This window comes from Labrus mixtus, chromosome 6 (genome assembly GCF_963584025.1).
Source record: "Labrus mixtus chromosome 6, fLabMix1.1, whole genome shotgun sequence".
In the NCBI taxonomy this organism is placed as follows: Eukaryota; Metazoa; Chordata; class Actinopteri; order Labriformes; family Labridae; genus Labrus; species Labrus mixtus.
Window position 1 is genome coordinate 10,819,866 of NC_083617.1, and position 25,700 is coordinate 10,845,565.

At 42.0% G+C, this 25,700-nt stretch overlaps 1 protein-coding gene across 4 annotated transcripts; it reads right to left on the reverse strand.

Annotated features, from left to right (window-relative positions):
• Positions 1-5,315: 5,315 nt before the first annotated feature.
• mgmt (O-6-methylguanine-DNA methyltransferase) lies at positions 5,316-25,700 on the reverse strand. 4 transcript variants are annotated; one of them, XM_061039947.1, is made up of 5 exons: positions 25,560-25,700; positions 22,846-22,994; positions 13,919-14,079; positions 9,398-9,537; positions 5,316-6,172 (listed from the first exon to the last, which is right to left on the reverse strand). In XM_061039947.1, exons 2-5 carry the CDS (start codon positions 22,980-22,982, stop codon positions 6,044-6,046), a joined length of 567 nt encoding a protein of 188 aa, XP_060895930.1. In that variant the 5' UTR covers positions 22,983-22,994; positions 25,560-25,700; the 3' UTR covers positions 5,316-6,043. The 4 variants fall into 4 exon arrangements, with proteins under 4 accessions (XP_060895930.1, XP_060895931.1, XP_060895929.1 ...); XM_061039948.1 differs by having other exon boundaries at positions 22,846-22,991; positions 25,560-25,682; XM_061039946.1 differs by having other exon boundaries at positions 22,846-22,991; positions 25,508-25,582.

Below are 25,700 nucleotides of genomic sequence, written 5' to 3' on the forward strand. Positions count from 1 at the left end.
AAGACACAGCTCCCCTGCTACTATACACAGGGAGGCAGCTTTGCAAGGAAAACTCTAGATCCTTGCACAAGATTTCCACTTCACTCACTGCAGTCAAGGAGGATGAGCAAAGTATCCCTGTGCTTCAAAATCCATTAAACTTGTATTTGGGTGTCATTTGATACTTCATCAATGTTTCAGTGCATTTCAAACCCACAAATGCAGGAAGAAATACAGTGTTCACTATATTTTTCTTCTATGAACTCCACTTTGTCCAAAAAATTAGCCTGTAAAGACTGCCTGGTCAGGGAGTGTGAGGCGGCGGTGATAAAATAATATCACTTGAACTGTATTTTTCTGCTACAGTCTCCAGCACATAGAGCTCCTTTCATAGCGCCCCTCTGTAGTGCTTTGTCCAGTAGTTCTGGATATGATATCATCTATTAATAATGTATTGGCAATGGATTACATAAAAAGGGACCAGAAATAACATCCAATATTCATGCCCCCCGAGCTTGACTGTGTCCAATCCGTTTGGCCCATAAAACCTTAGCCCCATTTCCATATCCGCTGTGGGTCACGACAGGTCTGCCTCACAAAGGCTCACAGAACAGCTCGACTCAGGAAAAGGGCAGTAAAAAATCGGGTGGATTTCTGCGCCCCTTATGAAACAGCCCCCCTCTGGAAGAAAAAAAAAAAAAAAAGAAGTGAAAAAGCCCTTTTCCGATTTCAGCGCCTGTGAAAAACCTGGTACTGTATTTTCCTCTTTAATTGTGCCACTTGAGAAATTGACGTGCCTCTGAAACATGGCATGAATCTCACAGTTATTGCAGTCCCCTTGGCAGGGAATGTTGATACAACATCTGCATGCTATAGAAAGTAATGGAAGTAGCAGAGGTGGCAGCTGCAACTCTACAGGAAGTGTGCCATTTTCAGGCAGTGCTGCTGTGAGAACCACTAACTGCCAGCCTGGTCTTGCAGGCGGCTCTGATTGCCAGGACACTATGACAAACACGCAGGGGCTGGGAGTGTTGCATCCTGGGGGATGACAGCTTCTGTTTGATTGTCAATAAGGCTCATTAGCAGAAAAAATGGAGAATGCGAAAAGAGATTAAATGGCTTGAGACTGGGTCCCCCTCATGTTTCATTACAGGGGATTTATCAGCGCCTTTATTTCATCAATTCCACACACACACAAAAAGACAACAACACCTACTGCTTTGCCCTAAAAGTAAAGATTCATCTCTATTAAATTCAGATATTTCCCGACTTAATAATAGACTGCAAGCTACTGAATCAAAACAGAGCCAACAAGTGCTAATCAAGTCCTTTAAACACCATCCGCACCTTCTCCCGCTCCGAGCCACTCTCATCTTAAGAACAGTGGCGGATGTTTCCCTCCATCTTAGGGAGGAACGGCCAACAAAGCAGCGTGTAAGGGCCTTTCCCTAAAGAGTCCTTGTCACGCCGCGCCAAACCTCTGTGATTATCGTTGTTTTTGCAGAGAGTGTCCATGCCTGCCAATACCGCTGTTCCATAAATGAATTTGGCCCCTCGTCAACGAATTACCTAACACGCAGAACTGTGTATGTGTCACATCCAATTCCAACTCACCGGCTTTGCTGGTGTGTGTCAGCTGGAGGACTTAATCATCAATCGTCAATCATAATAAGCGAAGCACATTGATAGGGCTCCCTCTCTCTTTTTTTTTTTTCTTCTTCCTCTCCTGCTTCTGTTAAATAAAGTGTAAAGGGAGAAGTTAAAGCTGACCTTGTTAAATTGGGACCACAATTTATATTCCTAATTTAGTGTATGGATTAATTAGTCTTGTGTGTGTGTGTATCAGTTTCCAGAACTATATCCACTTGATCAAATCATCGCTGGCGTTCATAAAGAAAGCTCTGGAAAGAAATCTGTCAGTCTAATCTGGAGTTTTTTTCCCTCATAAACGGGCTTTGCATGTTTTTAGCTGCAGACTTTTAATTAATTCTTAATTGGACAATCTTTAGAGAGGACTTTTCCAACATTAGCTGCTAATCAATAACCCCCATCTCACATCATACAAAATTAATCAGTGGGACCTGTTATCAGGCTTTAATGCAACCACACATACACACACACACACACAGACACACACACACACACACACACACACATGTAACATGCTAACTGGCAAAGCTGCATTTTGCACAAGGCAGAGGAATCTGGCTCATATTTTCCCTCGCCCTGATCCAATCCACTCCTCTCCCCCGTCATATAGATCGGAGTCTGCGGGGGCCAGAGGCGCTGACAGAGCCCAGATGCTCCCAGTCTGTCTGGGGGGACTGGGGAGACTGGTGCCATGGGGTCCTGGAGCCTCTGAAGTGCCGCCCCTCCGTCAACATGACCAAGGCTAGACCTGCACTTTCTCTAGGCTGAGACACTCTCCTTACCATGCTGACAAGCCCGCGCTGCACAGTCACAGATTGATACATGCAGGGATACACGCTCGCAGGAGCCCGCTCTCACGTTATGCATGGCCGTTCATCAGCCGGTCCTAATTAGAGACCCCCAGAACAGCACTCGAGTTCAGAAGGTTACAATGACACACTGATACAAGGTTACTAACGTGCACACGCTCGCATGCTGATACCTCTCAGGGTTTCTTTTACTTTCTCATTTAATCCTGCTCTGTCTCATCATCACTGTCCTAAACCTTGCTCATGTGGGGGGGGGGGGGGGGGGTCTCTTTGTTCTTAAAAAACAAAACAAAAAGAAAAAGGCACCATATGAATCCTTCCATCCTCCCTCGTTCTCTCTCAAAACACAAAGATCATTACAAGAGCATCAAAGTGTGCCATGTTTGAGATGATACTTGTCTTTGTAGTTGCGGCGTAGCGTGGAGTGTGTTGGTATTAGATGCTGCTGTGGCAGCTGTCGTGGCTGGCTGCGCGGTGCCTCGGTGTCAGGGCCTCCGAGGCCCCGGCTGTCCCGGCAGACAGACAGAGGGGGAGGAAACCTGATAGTGCAGCCAAGCCCCAGTCTAATGTCTGTCTATCCAGCTATCTTTCCCTGTGCCTATCAGTCTGACTGACTGACTGTTGGATGCTGCCTATCTGCATGTCGGATACTCCTCTGGCTTCCCAGCAGCATTGCTCAGCTTGCACTTAATATCTTCCAAAAACTTTCTGATTTCTTTTTTTGAAGCAGAGAAACTTTTGTAGGGAGAATAAAAGCAGCTATTTATGAATCACTGATGTGGCTGCAGGATTAACTTCGGCAGGGTCCCCTCTAAGCCCAGGACTTGTACCAAGGGGTTGCAGGTTGTGATAACATTTGAATTATGAGTCGACATGTATGAAGAGCAAGAGATGGAAGCGCAGGGTGTGTTTGTTTTTGATGCGGGGAAAGAAAATTGTTCTATAATGAGGAGGGTTGCCAGGATATGAGTTGGGAAGTGGGGAGTTGGGAGTTGGAGACAGGATATAAGTTATGAGAGGGAAACTAATGTTGGGAAATGCAGAAGTTGTTGTTGTTGTTGTTGTATAAGCTAAAATGTATCTTATGACTATCCTCTAAGATTAATACAGCCCGGCCAGGTCAAAAACCCTTGCTCTAATGCCACCAAGTATATCCTCGCTCTTTCTGGGGGCTCAAATGAGTGTGTGTCGTATGTGAGGGGAGTGTGTGTGTGTGTGTGTGTGTGTGTGAGGGGGTTAATAAATGTTGAATCAAACGCCGCACGAGACACTCACACTCCTTAAGGGTTGCCCATTAGCGGTGTGTGGGTGCATGGGGAGTTTATCAGTGTCTGGGTGATTTATGAAGTCAGACTCAATATCATCCACTTCACCCACACACATATGGACATACACATGTGCACACACCAACACGCATGGCCACATGCTCTCACATGCGCACACACACAAACACGTGCACGCGCATGCAGCACATGCACTCCTGCAGTCTCTCTCTCTCTCTCTCTCTCTCTCTCGGAAATGGAGGCAGATATTAGGCCAAAATTAAAGGTTTCACAGAGATTAACAGTGCGGATGATGAGATCGTCTCAGCCTCTTTTTAATCGAATTCCTTTTTATCTCTGAGCCAGCATGATACGGAAGTGGTACACATGAACCTCCAAATAATGCAGACATGATAATAACACTGCTGCTAATGCAGATAACTACTTCAATGTTGTGAAAAATGTAAGAAAAGGTGGATAAATTTAAAGGTGTGAATTATTTTAAAGGGGTTTCTCTGCTACCTAAGCAATTACATGGCCAATTACTGGCAGCATGTCGGCCGCTTTGATGCTGAACTTGTTTTTTAACATCAACCACAGAACTCTGCAGACATCAGTATCTCTGGTTGCTAAATTCATAGCATTCCTTAGAATTTACTTAGCCACAAGCAAAAAAAAAAGGAGGGTGCTTACAGTGCACTTCAGAGTGCGCCTGGCTTAAATGGGACCCCTTGTGGCTGTGTCACAGCTCCCTTCGTTAGGGGGCTGACTGTAGCCTGTAGTCACCACAGGCATCATTAGCCCTCTGTGAAACCACAGACTGAGTCTCATTCTTCATCTGCCTGTCTGCTGCCTCAACATCTCCACTGGCACGGTGCTCCTCCAAACGGCAGTGGAAGTGAGTCCAGCAGCAGCACGGTGAGACAGCCACATGGAGCTGGATCGGATAAGAAATTCAAAAATGCAGCAAAGTTCAAATGTATTCAGCGAGCGGGCCACTTGAATTGGTTCTGAAGAGGTTAGAGCCGAGGTTATTTTTGGAGGGTGGATTATTAGGCTACCTGTGCTGCACAGAAGAGGAATAACTACGGGCGAGTAAGGGTCACTCTGGAGCTGCACTAGACAGTTAGGACTATGAAGAATTTAGCAGAAAAAAAAAGACTCAACTGTCAACGTAACAGCAGACCTTTGGGAGGAAATGTGTGAAATAAAAGTACAGGACATATTCAATTAAAGCAACTTATTTTTATAAACACATGCCACCACTGCTGCCCTCTCCATATGGTCTTTTTAAAGACGGAATAATTTATCCCAGAGGGATTAAAGAGGGATGTGATGAAAATAAAATAACACATAAACATTTAAGTTACAGATCAAATGTGCAGGATGAATTCAAGGTTGAAATGTTGATTCCAGTTTCCCGTTCTGTACTGCCCTCTAATGGAAAACACTCCTCAGAAATATAAAAAAAGAAAGGCAGCTCTGACATGCAGAGAGAGCTGCAGCGAGGAGAGCAGACATACAGCATAATTAATTATGAGCTGAACTGAGTGAACGCTACATGAAATCAATTTTAAAATTAAATACAATTAAAATGATGAAAAGGCCGGATGTGTCAGTTTGAGATGTATTTATTTAAACATGTCTAACGTTACAAAAGTGCAGTATATAATGCATAAGACATGTCGGCTCTAGGTGGATTGTAAGGCGAGAGCAAACAATGAGATCTAAATGAAGACAAAACAAATGCTCACTACAAAGCTTTGTAGCAGTAAAATTCAGAGCCTTTATCACTGGATGTTGAACAAAGCATTCACTTGGCAGGAAATTAAAAAACCAACGAGAGGTACAAAGACTAATTCTGCTTAGGAAAAAAAAAAAACAACAACAACAACAATGCGAGAGACATATTTTTAAGGGAATAATAATTCTTTAGAAAAACCATTCCAGCACTATCTGGCAAACGCAACGGAGACCCACGGGAGCATATGTTTGTAATTCCTACTGTTCTCTGTTTAAGTTATTTTTGTACATTCTAATTCTGCAACAACTCTGTATCACATTAACTATGCAGCATCTCTATTCTTAGATTTAAAAAAAAAAAAAAAAGGAGTTTAAACTGAATATCTACAAAACCTCCAGTTGTTCCACAGAGTGTGCCAAGCTCACTAAACTTTATGGCCCTGTTTTTTGTTTTTTAAAAATTCTGTCCTTCTCTGTGTGTCTGTGTGTGTGCTTGTGTTTTCTGTGTGCGTGTCTGTGCATGTGTGTGCTTGGGTTTTCTCTGTGTGTGTGTGTGTGTGTGTGTGTACTGAATGAAGGACAGTTGGCCTCTGTCATGATTTAGCCTTCCTCTCTCTGCCTCTCATGGGTGAGCAGCCATTGTTTGAGATGGTCGCCCTTGCCGCTCATGTAAGGCCCACTCTGCCCACTGCTCGAAATGACTCGGTGGCAGGGGATGAGGAGAGGAACCTGGCGAAACACAGACACACACAGAGAGAGAGAGAGAGAGAGAGACGAAAAATATTCAACTGTGAGGAAAGAAACATGATAGAAAATAAAATATCACTCAGGAACATTTTTTACATGGAAACAAAGTCCCTTTAAAAACAGTGCCAGCTGTTTTTCATAAAACAGGTTTTAACTTTAAACTATAAATTCAATGCAGGATTAGTGCTGTCACCACAAAAGTATAATGTGCTATTAAAAACACTAATATTTAAGGGGAACAACCACAGCAGTACCTGCGTTTTTTATTCTAAAGTTGGCATTGATTGTCCCAGCTACACAACAGTCGGAGGTGTTGATAGTAGGTATGTATTCTGCATCACAGAGTCTCTGATTTACCACAGTAACAGTGTGACTTTAAAGTAACCAACGTGCAGGAAATCTGAATCTGCACTTTTTTTTTTCTAGCTCTTTATTTTCATGCACTGCATGGGAAAAAACAAAGTGCCACACAAGAAGTGTCTGTTTTGATCCTGCACAAATCCACATTCAGGGTGATGGCTTAGTCTTTGGGTATAAATGTTTTTTACTCTTTAATAGTGTAAAGCAAAGAAGCAATCAAAAATTAATGGGCAAAAACACCAGCAGGATGAATATTCAATCGAGAGGGTGTCAACATTAAGATCTGATAACCCTGTGATCATTAAAAAGAGGAAGTCGGTGGAGCGTTTACTCTTGTTGCAGACGACTGCCAGGGGGGTCCCGAGTTCTTTGTAAACTAAATGGCTGGAGAAAGATTAAACAAGCAAGCCTAAAACACTTCGATCATTGTGAATTCAGAACAAGGCGAGTGGCAATGGTTGTAGTGAATCACAGCAATTATTTCTTTTACAATATTCTCAATATTCTTCTTATCCTATTCTTTCTGCACTGAATAGAAAAATACCACAGCTATAGCACTGTGACTATTTTTCACCATTTTAACCAACTTATCCCGACATCTCCAGCCTTTCATATAAAACTTGGACATGCAGTGTGTGCTCGGTTCAAATCCATCATTAAACCCGCTCCCATATCAACAGCAATAAAACTTTCCGAGCCCCAGATTAACCTTGCAGAGAGAGAAATACTGCTCGAGTATTCGGATCAATACTGTTCCCCGGGTTTGGAGGGAGAGCAGGGTACCCCCAAGGCCTTCGGATCTGTCTCTTCACTTGGGGGGAAAAGAGCACTACACCAGGCTTATCAATACTCAAATCCTGGTGAAGAAGAAGTGCCACAGAGAAGGCGAGGATCGATTGAGCACACTGAGCTTTTCGCAGCTGAAGCCTGAGTGGAGCGGCGCTACTGACAAGTAATTGACACTGACAATCTGACTCTGGATCTGTATGAGGAGCTGAGGGCTCAGGCTCCCAGTCTGCCTGACGAAAGGGGAGAAATGTCTGTAAAACATGAGACTGAGAGGAATTATACAGCCATCCAGGAGCAATGCCATTGGCTAATGTTACATATAAGTAAAAAAAGGAGATCATTTTCAAAACAACATTATATTTTTATGGTCAATTCTGTGTTTGAAATGACTTTTTCTTAACATAAATTCCTCTTCCTCCTACTTTAACAACAAAAATCAGTTTCAGAGGAAAAAGAAAGTAAGATGAGGATGTATACAAGACGTTTCACAGCACATAAGAGAGAGAACATCTCACTGGCTGTACAAGAAGTGCTCTCTGCCTCACAGAGCACACCGGTGGTGCCCACAGCACTACATGGGCAGAGCTAAACGGGCTTTGATCAAAGGGTTTGATCAAAAGAAGACACACCACTTGCCCTCTAGCCCTCCATTTTGTACACAGTGGATTCACAGGCGAAAAAAATAAAAAACGATGCGGGCCAGGTTTCCGACAAGAAGCGGAGATTTGCAGCGAACAACTACAGTAAAGACTTGAGAGGACGGGAACAAAAGGTGTGGGCTTAAACCTGTGCTGTAGGTAGACTTTCACGTCTCCTCCACTCTCAGAGGCGGGGGGGGGGGGGCGTTTGTTTCGCATGTAGCACATATTCCACCAACACACCTACGGTTTGGATTACACAGGCTCCGTCAGGAAGACGCTTTGAACATTATTGTACAGGAAGACTTGAGTGAAGGAGATTTTTGTATATTAAGCCTCCTCAAGACGTGAACATTACTGTTATTGTACTCTTTAGGTGTTCAATGTAAGAATGTGCACACTTTAGATTACATGTTGATACCTAACAATTTTATTTCTATGTTCTTTTAAATTCCTTTAACAGTGTATACATGTATTTAATCCTATTGTATCCTGTTTAATCATTTGAAAAGCCTAAATGTTGATGTCAAATTGTAGATTACATTACATTAAATTAGTATTAATTACAACAACAGCTGATGAACAACTTATCTGCCTTTCCTTCATTAATACATCAGCCTATAAAACATCATTAACCTGTGAAAAATATGAAAACTGAAATGTTTAGTTTGAATAAATGAATGAATGAAAGACTTTATTTTGAACCAAAAATTTAAATTAGATAATAAAAACAATAAAAACGAAAGGAACAAAAATAACTGTCCGAAAAAGGAGTAGAACAAAGTCAAACTTAAATATCCCTTCTCCTTTGTCACTTTTCTTCTATTAGTTTATACCGTATATTATTCCAACAATTGCTCACATTTATTTACAATAATATACAACATTGTTTGCCACCTAAAATCAATAAATAACAATCCCAGTGTATTTACAATCCTAATATCCACCCAGAAAATACAAGAATAGCCCTAAAGCAGCTTTTCATCTCTCATTTTCCTCTCAAAAATATCTAGTTTGTGTGACCAACCATCCAAAAGAAAAAGATCTTCTGTAAATTAAACAGAGAAAAACAGAAAGTCATCAGATTTCAGAAGCTTCAACAGAAAATGAACGACATTTCTACTGAAAAGTTACATGCATATAATTACATGCATTATACAGTTCTGTAAATTGATAAATAGCTTTGCATTAAATCATGTTAATGATGTCATGTTACTAATCTATAATTTAAAAAAGACAACAACTGACAACGTCTTCATGACTGAAGCAAACTTCACTGTTTGTTTGCAGACAATGAGTCGGATCAGACACTGCAGGCGTGGAAAACTAATATTAAAAAACAAAACGCCATGACTTTCAATAACTGACTCAATGAAGTAAGTAAGACAGAAGCCTGTCAATCAATGTCAGTCACACTCACCGGGTTCCTCCTCATGGCCCCTCCCACCGCCCGCACTGCTCTGGGGTTTCCCGCCATCTCAGCGAGGCGTTTGTACGACACCGTCTCTCCGAACTTCACGTCCCTCAGAAGTACGTGCAGCACGTGGCTGGTGAACGCGTCTTTTTTCCCACAAAGCGGGGAGGACGGAGAGGACGCAGGGGAGAGACAGAAGGAGAGAACAAGAGGAAGAAGAGAGTGCCTTGATTGAATCAATCGAACAGACGGAGGCTGATGATAAAAACAGTTTAGAACAACCTTCATATTTGCTTACGTTTTCAATTTCAGACATTTTGGATCTACTTAACAGTTTTGATAAAGTCATAGAGTCCGATTCTTCCGCTAAATGACCCCATAAGACTCCCACTTTTTTTCTTACAATACTCATTAAACAACTAAATACAGAGAAGTCCCTCAATTTGACCTAAGAACTAGTATCAACATGCTACAGAAGCGGGTGGGAGAAAATTATTTCTCTGGCAAGAAAAATCTAGGTTATGCTTTGAAAGGTCACAGCTAAAATTAAAAAAGTTCGCTCCTTCATTTAAAAGGATTAAGAGAGGCCAAAAAGACTGCAAATCTGCTCCAGATTTTTAATAATAATAATTTCAATGTTGCATACCATTTGTGGCAGTGGGATGACTTTGAGGTTAATCAGACCAATTTGTCCTTTTAATTGCTTTCTATTCAGAGTAGATTCATTATATCATCTTCACTTAAATGGCGGAATTCTTCAAATCATCCGCAGCTTAACCGACCACATTAACGGCTTTGATTTCATTAGCACTTTAGCGGTAGCATTATCTTTTTTTTTTTTTCTGGATTACCAGGCAGTGACTGAGTGGTGTGTTTGTCTAGCTCTGAAGAAGAAGAGGGGGGGGGGGGGGGAAGTATTTGAAGCTTCTCAACAAAAAAAAAAAACCTCGAGACATCGATGCACTGAGCTTGTGTAGGGAGCGAACAACACTTCTTCTTTCTTTCTTTTTTTTTTTAAGCGCAGAGAACAAGATGGGGAACAATAGTCTCGTTATCAAGAGGGGGTGACATTCTTCTAGTATATACATGTACTCAGTCATGAAAATTCAATTAGTGATCTCCCATTCTCTCTCATTTATATGGTCTAAGAGAGCACATGACAAGTGATCTATGAGAAATCCCTCTAAATTGGCATTGTGTGAAAACATGTCACACCCCTGTCTCTCTTCTACAGAGTGAACATCCTTTGCTCCCCAGGCTCCCTCGCTACCTTATAGTCACTCTCCGCTACACAAAGCCACGTGAACAAGGCAATTTGCCTAAACTGGGGGGAATAAGTGTAAAACCTAAAGGGGATATATTTGATTGATGCGCACCCATGTGAGTTCTCTGTCTTGAACAAGGCCCGTAGGTACTGTTTAATAATTTTTCAGGTAATAATCACGCTGTCAACGAGATGACGGGCTCTTACGCAGACAGACTTAATGTTATGAGGAGATAAGATACACCCCTGAAATATCTTTTATGCATTATTCTCCCTCATAAAGCTCGGATTTGGCCCAAATGATGTGCGTGGTATCCCTTTGTCACTGGTGGGTAGATGACAACTTGCCCAGGCGTTGGCTGTGACAAATCCCTGTTGATGCAAACGTTATTGACAAACAACCAAAGTCACGTCAGTAGACACTGCTGAGCGCTTTTGCCCACAAGCAGACGGAGCAACAAGCTACTGTTAAACCTTTTTTCTTTTTTTTTCTTTTTTTCTAATCCTGAGTTACTGTTTCTCTTCTGGAAAGGTTTCTCATCTCCAACAGTTCAGGACAGAAAAACAAGTGTGTGCGCTTCTATCTCCCGGTACAGAGGTTAAAGAACTTTGCCCTCATCAGTGTTAGTGACAGAGACTTCATGCAGGTCACTCGAGGTGACCAGCAATGATTTGGACAGCGGTCCCCCAGCCCCATACTTCATAAAGAGCCTAATACGCTGTGTCTGGGGTCAGGACCCTCTTTAGATGGGGTGCAGTGATGTCAATTGTTTAAATAAAAGTTGAGAGGAACCACTTACATGTTTACAGACATCCCATAATTATGTCACAGGTCATTACCTAGCATGAGGCCAGGTGATAGGGCCACTGTGGAGGCAGCGGTGGGGATAGATTGCGCCAGAGGAAAATCGAACCGATCCAGAGATTATAAACGTATTGACATTTATGATTGGTTTGCTCATAATTTTGTGCTTCAGAGCAATTTTAAAAAAGGAATAAAAAACAATAAACTGAACTCCATCAGCCGTGCTAATGATAGATTTGGAGCGATGACTTCCAGCTGACACTCACCTCATACATGGCTGTGACAATAAAAAGACAATAGTGGAAATGCAGCTCCCTCATTATCCTTTGTGTCTAATGGGAGGGAAGACTTTGACTCCCAGTCAAAGTGTCTCTTGAGTCTTGAGGGATCCATACTTTTGAAGGCTGACGGGGTGCTGATGATTCTCTGATTATTCGATATTCTGAAAACGTTCATTTCCCTAATTCCTCTCCACATCACAGGGGCGAGTCCTGGTGAGTGTCTCATCTCGCCCTGCGCTGTGCACAGGGGGAGGTTCAGGCTCCTGCAGGAACACAGTCATTTGGGCTTTGAAGAGCGCCCTTCCCCCCCTTTGCCTGGCCCCCTCCCTGCATATTCCCCGTGCCGCTTACCGAGACTAAGATCCTCTCGTCTGTTACATATGGATGTATAATTAATGAGATAAGAATATGCATCGTTTTAAGAACTCATGATGGTGTCTGTGTTTTTTCTGAGGAAGTGTGTGCACGCACGCACACACACACACACGCTCCCTTAGCAGGACACACGCGCACGCACTCACCATCCCTCTAGCTCGCCGACCAAACTTGCGTGTGATGTTGCCGTGACAATCAGTCAGACAGTATAGGAAAACCGCACCTCGCGTCTCCTTTCATGTCACCTCTGTTGCTCAGGTATGTCGTGACAGCTAATATGAAAAGTGGCTTGTTTTGTCAGAAATGTGTAAATAAACATGGCAACACTTCAAGTGAAGGTCACAACTCAATATTACATGACAAGTGCAGCGAGAGCGCTGTCGCATTCAGGTTCTCCCACAAGATAACTGAGCAAACAAAAGTTGGTTGTCACGGATTGTAATGACCTGATTAAACTTGTATTTTTTTTTTCCCAGGCAGGCAGCAGCTCCAGGAAGAGATGGAGGAGGAATTTGTAAAAGCAGAAACTAATCCTTAATATTTCTGAATCAACAAGCAGAAAAAGAAAAAAAAAGGAAACCGTCTATTTTCCTCCCTCAAAAGACAAATACTCTTGATGCTCACATTTAACATTTTTATACTGGCATGGCCTATGGTTTTGACTACTGAGAGCAATCCAAGCCTAAACCCTGTATTTACTGAGCCCCAAAACAACAGGCGAGGGAGAGAGGTGGAACACAGCACAATCACCTATTCAGATCAGGTACTAATGAAGAATTCCATCTATCCTGAAATTTAATTAAAACCCCAAAGACTTCAGATGAGATGCGATTTGAAAGAGCCTGGGGCTGGTACACAAGCACTTGGTGGCGAAGGGAATCACACTGAAAGTTGATATCGTAATTGGTCCTGATGTATTTCTGCATTGCCTTTGCGGGAGCGTGGGACTCATAGCTGTATACAGGGTCTCGATGGAGTACCTGCTCATTGAAAATGCCATCACTCAAGCACTGCAGATCTGCATGAAATTAGAGAGCAACTAAGGCCTGATTGCAGGGGAAGAGAGGCACAATTGTTAAATGCATATATTAAGAGGTTGTTTTTTTCCTGTGGAGGTGTGCTTATGGGTGTAAATGAGTGCTTTAAGTTCAAATGCTATGAGCGTCTCAGTGTGGCAAAGAAATAGCATGTAATTGCTGTGGAGATAAGTTAATGTTTCCAAAAAAAATGAGGCTGCAAAAAGTGTTGCCTGTTTCCGAGAAACATAAACACCACCTTAATTAATTCCTCATGTTTCCTCCTCAGTGCGCTCCATCCTTCACTCTGGACTCCCTGCTACAAGTTGAAAGGACACTAATTGTCCATTTTTGGGGTGCTTTCATTTTTACTCGCCCTAGGTGACTGGTCAAGCCAACAATAAGCTCATTCAAACTTCAGCACCATTCACATGTTGTCATTGAAGAAAAAAAAAAAAAAAAAAGCTTCCTGTCTGAAAATGTCAAGAGTGGAATTCGATCAGTTTCAAAGAATGTGCCAAGAATCATGGAAAAGCTTGCCAAGACTAACACGCGTGGTAAGAGCTGCCACAGATTACTGAACCAAGTTACAGCTCTGTGTTCTGTTCTCTCTCCTCCCGCTCACCCACTCCTTTGCTCCTCACACTCTCTCTCCCCCTCTCTCTCTCAGCCATAAAATACTTCATTATAACACAGTGAGCCAGTGAGTGTAAGTGATGTAACTGACAATTAAGAGTGAAAGCCTGATCCCAGTCATGGCTCTGCAAATATTTATCCGTGACAGACCTCCTTGCAGGGCGGGGTGGTGAAAGGCAGGGAGCGGGAGACTCCCAGTGGTCTGCGGCTCGCTGAAGTACGCCTGGAGCCATTCGACGCAGCGCTGCAACTCGGGGCTCGTTTCTGCCGGGCTATCGTTGACCACACAGCTCAGGGGGGAAACACTGCTCCTGTGAGGGATATAAGGCAGGATGGGGAGTTGAGGTGGGGATCAGAGGAGCAATCATAATAACCTATTCTAGGTTGAACTGTGCTAAAATATGCCACAAGAGTATTATAACATGCCACAAGTGACACAGATGCAAGATGACATAATTTGAAGACTGAAGCTAAAGTTGCTCATCAAGACGTGCTTAAAATGTAGAGTTTAACATTTTGGCTTAACTCCTGTTTCTTTCCAGTGACAAATCTCAGTGCCATGAAAGGCAGAAAAAGCAAAAGAAAATATAAAGACTATATTGTAACAGTAGATTTATATAGATATGAAGTGTAGCATGAAGGAGTATGACAGAAAACATTGCCGGTTCAAAAAAAATGGCGCTAACAGTTTATTTCAAACAACTTTAAGGAAGCAGAACCAGCTTTGGAAAGGAATAAAAAAAAAAGAGTTTTCAAAAGTGAAGCAGCTGTTAAGGAAAAAAAAAAGAAGAAGTTCAGATTGAACAACAGCTTCAACCCTGCTTGGGTCTAGTTTATAGTTCATGACAAGAATAAATGGATTTTTTGGCCAGAGCAGAGCTGGCCGGCAAAGCGCTGCTCTTGGACGTGCATCTTAGCATGAGTAGATGCTTGGAGGAATTTGCCGATGGTTGAGTTGGCATCACTTAGCAGCTGAATTTCTCTCCGCTGCTGACCACCCCCCAGGTCAATGCAAGCAGACTGACCCATATTTGACACTTAAAGACCCTACTGGGAAGGTCCTCTCTTAGCATGTGCATTACTGCAAAGTGGACCTCAAGCTGCGTTGTGGATCTAAAGCTGGCCCGCCAATTCCATTAACTGGTGTACAGGACTTATAAATAAATAATATCACCATTTAAGTGCCCCCTTTTCAAAATTGGCTTATCCTGTATGGTATTAATAATAGACATTTACTTTGTTAAACACACAGACCGTCTCTCTCCTGGCCGCCGCAACAACACGGCCCTAAAGTGTTTTTACACTTCTGCAGGTCACAGTTTGAGCAGCGTTTTATATTGGACATGTGAAGCTGAGGTTTACTGGAGTGTTATGACTGAGCGGGTCACTTTTTTCAGGGAAAACCGCTCTGCCTGCTAGTTTGTGGTTGTGTGATGAAAATCTCCTGGGTGCCGTTTAACAGTGGGTGTAAATACAGTAAAATGTGTAAATACTCTCATTTCTAAATAAACCGCGCAGCAGTTTATAGTTGAGTGGTGAAAAGTCGGAAATCCACCAGCGGGTCCTGTGCTGAGACCCGCTCAAACAATGGCCATGGCTCATGGCAATCTCTGTCGGCATGGGTGAGTGCCCAGCCAGCCCCTACTTGTCATTGTCTCTCCTTTCTATCCCTCCCCCTTCCTCCCCGCACAGCTCTCCCTCCTCATTTCCCCCCTCTCTATTTCTCTGTCCTCCCACTCCAGCTCTTTTGGCTCCCCACCACCAACACCCCCCAACACCCACCCACCACCCCCCCCCCCTCCCCACCTCTCTTTCTCTCGGCAAGGATCTTCGGGCCACTGTTCCCTCTCTACCCCTTCCCCTCCAACCTGCCTCCTCCCTCCAACACCACCACCTCTACCCCTCCACAGCCTCTCTTTCTCTCTGAGAGGATGTTCCAGCCGCTGCACACTGACAGCTCGGGGATATTGTGTGTGGAAATGTTCCTGTTGGACCCGCAGGCCCTTACAATCTACCGGACAAAGGCTAGAGCACCTTTGCTTAAGGCTTGGCACCTTTGACCTCCAGCTCACACTTCAGACTTGTCACCGTGGCTAATTTTTTCCTCTCCCCTCAGCCCTCTGTATGGATGCGCTGGCTTTAAAGGTGCTCTGAGTGATACAACATTGACAGTAGTAAAAGTTAATGCAATGCAGTACATGTTATGGCCGGTAAACAACACCGAAATAAATAAATAAAAGTGGAACAACATCAGTCGGGCTGAAGTCTGTCACCTCTAGGTGCAGTGGGGGATTGTTTTTAAAGAGCATGTGGGCAGTGGAGATGTAGCTCCTGTGCTGGCAACATTTCCAGTCGCTTCAGTGAATCACAAATCAAGCAGCATCATATGATCTTTACAGAGTCCAGACTGGCACTTTACAAACTCTGCCCTTCAAACGGGAGATTAGAGATGTTGTAATAAATGTCGGGCTGATTACAGAGAAATTCTCAGAGGAAAAGACATCTTGATATTGTCGTAAAGAAACTGCCACCGCATTTTATTAAAACAACCAACAAATACAATTAGTAGTAATTATGAGAGCATTTCAATAAGAATGCTTAACAAGTGTGTTATGTCGGCATTAACTATTCTAATATGCCTAAATCTAAATTGTTATAAATTATCTTTTGTCTACTTAAAATCCTTTTTCTTTAGCGTCCTTCAGGCTATGATTTTTTTCATCACAGGTAAGGAAATAAGAAACTAATTCCAAACTGGCCAGGATCTGCTGCACTAAAAAGAATATTTCCCCTGACACAAGATTGTGATTTGAGAAAATTTCTAATATTGTGCTCCTGTCACAATCAATTTCCAATTACCATAAATCATTGCTGCGTAAAGTGGGAGTCATTTGGAGTTCTACCTATTCTCCAGCTCTAATATAAGGAATGAATTGAGCATTTATATAATGTTGGAGGTTATTTCATTCATCCTGAAAGAAACAATCAAAGAAGACAAAAGAGGGAAAAAAATAGCTGACATTAAATTTGTCAATTTCCTTCAGCATATTCTTTATCTCTACCTGCACAAGACTTCAGCGAGACTTTTTCTATCGGGCGCAGACGTAAAAAAAGGAAACAGGTTAACCACGGGATCTAATTGAAAGGAATCTGGCGAAGGGTGTAATGGTATATTGCACAAAAAGGGGGAAAAACTCAGAACTCATGCCTCCATCCTGTGAAGCGTGATGGCGCTCATCCTGACTCGATCGGCTGTCACTTTTGACACAGCCTGCCAGAGTTCTCCTTCACCGATCATGGGTAACATGGCGGGTCAGAGGATGAAATAGAAAAGGCCAAGAGCAGTCCAATATTTTCCTCAGCCTTATAGCTGCAGATACTTAACTCAGAGACGTCAAAGACTCAAGAGAGCATGAAAAAAGCCTAAAATGACTGTCTAAAAAGGGAGAAAAAAATACAGCATGTCTCTATGAATGTCAAGATCCTGATGGTCTCTGAGCCAAAGGCTGTGATACAATTGTAAGCCACTTGCTCAATGCAGCTCGTTCAACCGTTTGAAGATCATTCAGATGCCTATCTAGCTACTGCAGCGCTAAAGTGGAGAGCTCTTGGAGTGGTAAGCTGTAAGAAATGCTTCCTGTTCTGTTAAGGGCCGCGCGTTTTGTGCTCCGCGGTTTCAAAATAAAAACAACTCGGCCGGATAAACGGCTCTCCAGATATCCAACAACTCTTATTAGCGAATGTCCGCCGAAGAGGCCGCAACACTCCATCCAATACATAAAGGTGGTGGTGGTAAAATACTGCAGAGTAGGCAACAAAGCACACAACAATTAGGTCTTCTCCCAACTGGCTAGCCACAGGAGTCAGTGAAGGCATGTATTACCAGAGCCTTAACTCTTACTCCATTATGTAGTGTATCCACACCGAGGCGCAGCAATGTTTATCTACAACAGACTACTGAGCAGTTTCAAATAGTGTTTTTAGCCTCTATTCTCAAGTGCCACAGTAAGAGATTCCAATTACCCGAATGGTAAGGAGCCAGTGAGGGAGCATAAAGTACATTAGGGATCCCCTGTAACTGCAGGGACCTTTTAGAGCCTCAACTGAAGAGGGCCGGGAGACTGGGGGGACAGTGACCCTGCATGGATAGCCTCTGTCAAAATTTGACCACGTCAAGCTCAAAGGCATTATGGGAATCCAGTGTCACCAAGTCCTAATTACTGTCTGTGTTCAGAGCAAATTACTGCCTTGTTCCTCTGATTAGCGAGGAGGCTAATCTTCACCTGTGTACGCCAGCACTGCTGAGGGCCCTTGAGTGTTAGCGCTTCGTCTTCTGTAATTTATTTTTAAATCAGTGCCCGCTCCCAGGAGTTTTGAGTGTTTTGTTGTGAACCGCTTACCATGATCCCCACCACCGCCCCCTCACCCCTAAATCCTTGACTAAATCCTTGTTTGGTGCCGCAGGAAGATAAGCAAGAACAACACTTGGGCATAATTGACTCGTACTCCTCTCCAAGATGTCAGAGCGGAATCATCTCTCTGCATATTGCCTTAGCATGTCACACACTGTACACTTCTGCATGTTGCAGATATAGAATCCAATCAAGTTCTAAAACAAACTAGCTCAACCCCCGTGCCGGGGAAAAAAAAAACTTCCCGCTCGACAGCAGGGAAAAAAGAAAACAGCAGTAGCTGCTTTTAGCCGCATCTCCACACTGAAGGGTAACTCTCGCTCGGCTCCCGTCCTCACCCTGGAGGTTCTGCTTTAGAAAACCACAACATTTGCAGATTTTCATCCGAGTGAATGTCAGTGTCTCGTCTGTGTGGGGCGGTTTACAGGTAGTGTGTTACACAGGTGTTGGTTTACACAGGAAATGGCACATGCAGCCTGATTGGGACGGTCCCAGGAGATGGAGGCATAAACATAGAGCACAGATGGGTCCAAGGGCCAGTGGGAGCAGCACCTTAATGAATACGCAGCTGAGTACTACACTTCACAACATGCAAAACAATATTCTAAGGCTGCAGTAAAAAATAGAACAAAAATCATCTGAATATCATTACACGATGAATTATTCATACCATTTCTAAAGGGACTACGTCAAAAAGTCTCCCCTCTGCTTTATTGATGATTTCATTCAATAACAGATCAGCAGATCACTGTTTGTATGACAAAGCATTTTAGTTACAAATGTAAGCAGTTTATTAAGCCCACAGTTGTGTGTGTCTATATCTCAGGCAAAATAAGAAATTAAAGTGGATTCAAATTATGTGTTGGCCTAAAAATACAGCAGGAGACCCCGAGAAAGAAAAAGAGACAGACAGGAAATCAGGGAGAGAAACAACAGAGGGGAAACAAATAAGTCGTTGATATGGTTCCCGGTGTGTGAGCACATCATGTAAACAGGCCCCAAACAGGGAACACATTTACCATACCGCTATTCAGTGTGAACCAGGACATTGATTCACAACACTACACGAGTGTGAGAAAAACGATAAATGCATCACCTCAGATATTTCACACTAGTGTTGGTAGTGTGTAAAAGCTGTTGTGACAGCTTGGGTATTAGAGCTAGATAGATGGAAAATGTCTGGCTGCTTATGAATGCCAATGTGACCCGGGTGACGGCTTTGACACAAAAACACTCCACCTCAGAACAATTAGGCTGTTCTCAGACCCCATCCAGTGTTGTCAGTGATAATGGAAAGCTGTGAGGATAACTGGTGATAAATAGACTTTAACACCCTCCTCCTTAAGACCAATGCAGTCCTGCAGTCCTCTCATATGCTTAACTAATCATGACCATGGCCGGCAAATTCATACAAAAGACTAATTACTGTTGTACTTCACTTCAGTCTCAAAGGCCTCTTATATAAGGACTTGGGGGTTCTCTTGCCTCTTTTCTCCTCTTGATGGGTATTTTTTTATAAGTAGGCCTCGTGCTAGACAAAAGCGTTTAAAAATTGGTGATTGCTTTCATCCGCTTTAATTACATTCAGAAATGGCATTTCTGCCACATAATACACCCCTATTGTTTCAGAATTATCTGGCTTGGGGAGTAAAATCTACAATATTTGACGATGCTCCTGAGCTAAATCGCCTCTTGAAATTGAAATATGCAGCCGAAATACAAAATAAAAAGCCAGCCCTTGCTGCTGATATACTGGAAGCTCCTTGGCTTTCTGCAGAATGCTATTATTATGCATATCCAGGTAGAAAGTTAATTAACCCAAAGCTTAAGCTAATTATGGTAGCAGAATGCTATCAACCAAACGCTTTCAGTCAGACAGCTGTCCAGAATTTCATTTGCTAATCATTTGTCTTTTGCAGGAGCATATGGTACATTTCCCCACTATCACACCAACAACAAACAGATGAAAATCATTAACTAAAAACAATGTGCAATGTGAAGAATCAGACACAGATTTATACGGCTTTGTGTCGGAGAAAAAAAGGCGGATTTATGGTCTGGGAAATATAATGATAATTTTGGGTTTTAGCCACTTAGGATTTTAGGCAGAGCACGTGACCCAAGTGTGCTGGGAATTCAGATGCACAAATATATTGTTTATATCTATATGTAAATGAGACAGAATGTTTATCCGTGTAAAATTAATTACAATTTTTTTCTATAGGAGCATATGCAAAAAGCTTGTTCTTAACAATTTTTAGCTTCTAGCACATTTTGTGCATGTTTTTTTTTATTTTGTTAAAAGTAGAAATCCCTCAGCTCAGAATTAAATCAATTATTTTCCAAGAAATGCTTCATGCATTATTTTCTTTTTCTTTTCATAAAAACACATCATACTGGCTGTTAAAGGGTGATTGATATCAGCATTGCCTTGCGACATTATCAGGCAATAAAGGCTACTCAGGTTCTAATGCAACATGTCATACACAGGCTCCTGTAGTACATTTCTATTGAGGACCTCACAAGCTAAATTGCTTTTTTCCTGCTCCCCCACATCTCAGCCAGCTTGACAGACAAATTGATCAAAGCATTGTAAAATAATATGCTCACAAAATGTCTCGGGGCAGGAGTCCAGCCCTTTTTTCATTTTTCACCCTAATAAAAAAGTACTCTATGATTTCCTCGGTATTATGTGTCTGTGCTCTGTGTGAAGGAGGCGAGAAGCATCATATTTCAGATAATAGTAATCTCCTGTAAACAAAATGCGGATCATTTTTCTGTGAACGCCGGGGCCATGCTAAAAAACTAAAAGGGCTGGAAAAGCTGGTTAACAGGGAGGCTGGTGCGCAGGGCCCCAACAGGGGTTGTTGAGATGTAATGAATTTGTTCATCTGATGGTGCCTTCAGGGCTGTCGTTAGACTGGCAGAGGAGGTTGATTTTAGGAAATGTTGCTAAGATCAGTTAGGAAGCAAAAGGGGCTTGAGACGTTTCTATTAGAAAGAGCTGACGGTCATGGTGTGTAAGCAATACTTCATGGGCGTTTATGTAGCTATAATGGCATTTATCAATAACTATCTATCAATGTCATGAATGCTTTTGTTGCTCCGGCTGCTAACCACAAATGATGAAAAAAACAGAGGGAGAAAACTCCGTAAAATGAGCCTTCAAAGCTGTGACTTGCCCACAAATATCTTCTGTAGGTCTCCCTTCATGTTATGCATAGACCTTATCTATTTCCCTTATCCAAAACATGCTCTTAGAGATCATTTATCACACTGACTACCTAAGCCTGTGCCACACCACAGCCAAAGCTGGAAAGAGCCATGTTTAGTATGTCATAAATAAATCAATGGAAATGGCTGATTTGAACTATTACTGCTACAGGCAGGCTTTTGTGAGATCTACATGTAAAGCCGCTTGCAAAGATAAGCCTATATTTTGTCACTTTATCTCGCCTCCCTTAATGCCTGTTTACATTGTGTAACTCCATATATCTGAGGAGGCTCTAGTCTTCCTGTCCTATGACAATACCATCACATTCAACTGGATGTGATAAAATCTAAACATTTTGTTTAATGATTTCCTGCTCACACCTTTGAGAACATACAGACAGCCATGTGATCGGAGCCTCACTTATGACCGACATAGCAAATGATATTAAACTGAGAAATGATCTAGTGATGCGAATCATTAAATTCATTTGCATATTTCTACTGAACCTGAACACACAAATTAAACCCTGTTCACAAGGAGACGGAGAAAGGTGCTTGCGCATGGTTACAGGACATCTTCCATAATCAAAATTCCATATTATTAATTTTCTGACTTCAACTCATTAACAACAAGTGGAATGTTTTTACTGCTTGATGAATTTTTGGAAATAGCAGACAGTCGAGAAGGAAACACATGTTGAGGTATAATATACACGGTCATTAATGGGTTTCCATAAATTAGAATTTAAACATACATTTTCAAAAGGATAGCTTACTATCCGGCTGCATTTGAAAATGGTTTAATTTCCCAAACCATTCAAGTTTATCAAATGCGAATCTGCGAAACATGGATATTTAATTTCAATCTAATCAAAACTAATCTGAGATGTAGGATGTGGACCTGTAAAAATAAGGAATAAGTGCTTATTAACGCTGGGTTTAATCAGTTTCAACCGCTTCAGTAAGACTGTCAACATTCTAACAATTTTGAGGGATGGGTAGGGCATGAAATGCAATCACATATTACATTTCAGAGTGTTCGCTTGACACTCAGAGCTACTGCATACAACTTGGAGGAAACATAAATAAACAGGAGCGAACAGACCATGCTCCCCATGGCCTCTGCTGACCCTACAGACATCAGCTCTAATCAACTCCCCAGTGGGTAATAAACAAGTTATTTTTCTGAAATTTCAAATATACTGCGGGAAGAATCACAACCACATGCCATCAGAAATCTAATTTCAAGCCCAACTGTATTCTAGTGCCCCTCATATTTCTAGTGCCGGCTCATATTTGCCCAACTTTCTCCAGGATATTTCTTGTGGGATCTACAAAAATGCCCTGCTTCCAATGAGGAATGGTGGCACTCCATCACAGGAGTGGATTCTGTCCGCCTGTAAATTTCACACCTTTGTTTATCACGTCACCATCCCGGCTGTTGTACAGTACCTTTCAGCAGGTGCGACATCCATTAGGATCTGGATGGTGTGCACACCATTCTCACATCCACTGACTTGGATGGTCCCCAGGGGGCTCAGCAATGAGATGGTCTTCTGAGTGCACTGGCTCTTCCTCTGTTCTTTCATCGTGCTGCCCTGCTAAGGAAGCACAAATTACACTCCGTTCATTGACATATTCATGTGGCAACTTTCACAATTTCTCACGCATATTTGCATTGAATGATCTATTGAAAACCTAGCAGGGCCACCAACGGATGATGACTTACATATTTGAACACCTAGCCTCCAAACAATGTCATGATGCGACTTGATCCCCCACATTACTATCCAATATTTCTTTTGTGCATGGAAAAGAATACGCCTATCTAACCAATAAATCGCCCATTTTTTCCCCTCTTTCTGTTCTATATATCACATAAATGAGAAAAACAATGCAGTCTGTTCCCTTGTCTGGTGGGGGATTCCCAAGATAGCTCGACATTATTTTCAATCCGTCATTTTTGGTTGATGGTCGGGATGTTTTTCTAGCATTAAATTTGTTCCTTAGGGTGCAACTCCGATGGGATTCTGGTTTCCAGCCCTTAACAACAGCAAAAACGTGCAGCTTTTCTGACGACTGAGATGGATACTGGCAATAACCAGACAGCAGTTCCTTTTTTATTTTTACTTTGAGGGAAGGAGAGATGATTGACTACGTTATATGTGAGTTTTTGAGAGATGGGGGTTATAATAAATAAAGGTCACATTGATTGTAAGAGTTTCAACGAAGGGAACCTTTCCTTCCAGGAACCTTGATCTGTGTCTAAAGGGTACAAATACAATATCTATCTCTTTATTCTTTTTTAATGGGGCAACTTTTTTACATTATTGATGATTTTGATTTATGTTTGTTAAATCATTATTTATATTAAGCTATGACTGAGGATTTTTTTAAATTCCTGAAAAAAACAAAACTGCAAAAAATGGACATCTTAGTTTCACAGTCCATGGTGACAATTTCAAGTGTTATATTTGTTCAGACTGTGAAAAAAATTGTTGAACAGTGTAAAGTAGCAAATCTTTAGAAGGCTGTAACTAAGGAATCACCAATGTTTATACTTAACAAACTGAGTCTATTGAATAATCTATAATGATTATATTCCTTTTTTGTGTGTTAACTAACTAATCATTACAGCTCTATATACATTACAGAGCATTTCTTCCACAATCTCAGCATGTTAAGTCTAAAATAATGTTTCTGATGAACCTTTAATACTTTTATTTATTTTACCTAGGGCAGAAAATAAACATGTCCTTGTATATGCTTCTTAAATGTGAGGATTTGATGCCTCATGATGACAGTAAACTACATGTATCAGTAACTGGACTGAAAAAAAAAAACAGGTTTTGAAAACATCACCTTGTTTTTACGGATGCTGTGATGGACAATTTAAACCACTTTGTGACATTTTGTATAGCATGCAATATAATAATAATAATAATAATAATGATAATGTAATTAATTGGTTGTACAGACATAATCAATCTGTATTTTTTTTAAATAGTACATTTTGCTATATAGTGCTAAAAGGAGGGTCGATACATTTTTAGATTAAACAAAGGTAATGCGATGAAGAGCAGTCATGCATTTACAGTATTTCATTTAAACTTTCAGTCGCCCCCCCCCTCCCTCTTCTTCTTCACACACACACACACACACACACACACACACACACACACACACACACACACACACACACACACACACACACACACACACACACACACACACACACACACACACACACACACACACACACACACACACACACACACACCATCAACACCAGCACATCTGTCATGCTATGCGATCACAAATGCGTCTGCTTCAACTTTCTTGTTTCTACTCTTGCAGCTCTCACTGTATTCATCGGGGGTTTGCCTGAACTGACAATAAAGGCGAGAAATTTCTGAGCCAAACAATGGTACAGTGCACTTTGGATAAGCGCTGAACACACTGCCTGCCATTTAGCAAGCTTGGTAATAGACTCATAGATAGAATAATGGACTTTGGCAATAATGGCCCTGGCTAATAGTCTACCACTGATTAAAAATAATGCTCCCATGTTTGTTTTGTGCCGCATTCGGTGCAGCAGACTAGTCTTAGTGACTACTTCGAGGTCTGCTTGTTTACCCAGCTCTCCACGGTGAGAAACAACAAACAATAAGCAGCTTGTGTTGTTAGAAAATAACTGGCAGCATCCTCACGCTCGTCAATCATTTGACTCGTTTCTCATTAGAGTAGTTCCTGGTCAAACCTTCGTGATTAATTGAGTAGAAAGCGCACCGCGACTGCGCAGGTGTGAAAACGCAACATGTGTCCGTGTTGTGACATTTTTTACACTGAGGAAAGTCATGCCGAAACTTAGACGATGCTTGCCGCCAGTCTTTGAGCATGTAAGTATCTTAAAACGTGTTTAAATAACCTTAAAATGTAACTTAGCACCTTAAATGTTTAAAGTACAAGTGTGGTTTGGTAACTGAGGGCTACACGAGTTAGCCTACATTATCAAAGAATAGTCCTTCGTAGAATTTGTGCAGCCTACGTCTATTATTTTAACAACATGTAAGCTATTGTAAGGCTTTCTCCAGTCGTTAACACTTTAGCTTACAGTGAAGCCTGAAATAAACGTACGGTGTCTTATCAAAGTCCCGTTTACCCACCTCTGCAGAATAATCATGATAGAAAATACTCTTCCTGTTTCTTCAGACAAGCGTGGTCGACTCGGCCAATCAAAACAGTCAAAAGTCCGCTCTCGCTCTGTAATTGGCCAATATGAGTCTCCGCTCCTCCCCTTGTCGGGG

Coding starts and splice junctions, on each gene's coding strand:
- mgmt (XM_061039945.1), bottom strand. CDS start 25,576: ATGATTATTCTGCAGAGGTGGGTAAACGGGACTTTGATAAGACACCGT. Junction 9,538..13,918: donor CCACCCCGCCCTGCAAGGAG/GTCTGTCACGGA, acceptor GTGGGAAAAAAG/ACGCGTTCACCAGCCACGTG. Junction 6,173..9,397: donor GGGCCATGAGGAGGAACCCG/GTGAGTGTGACT, acceptor GTGTTTCGCCAG/GTTCCTCTCCTCATCCCCTG.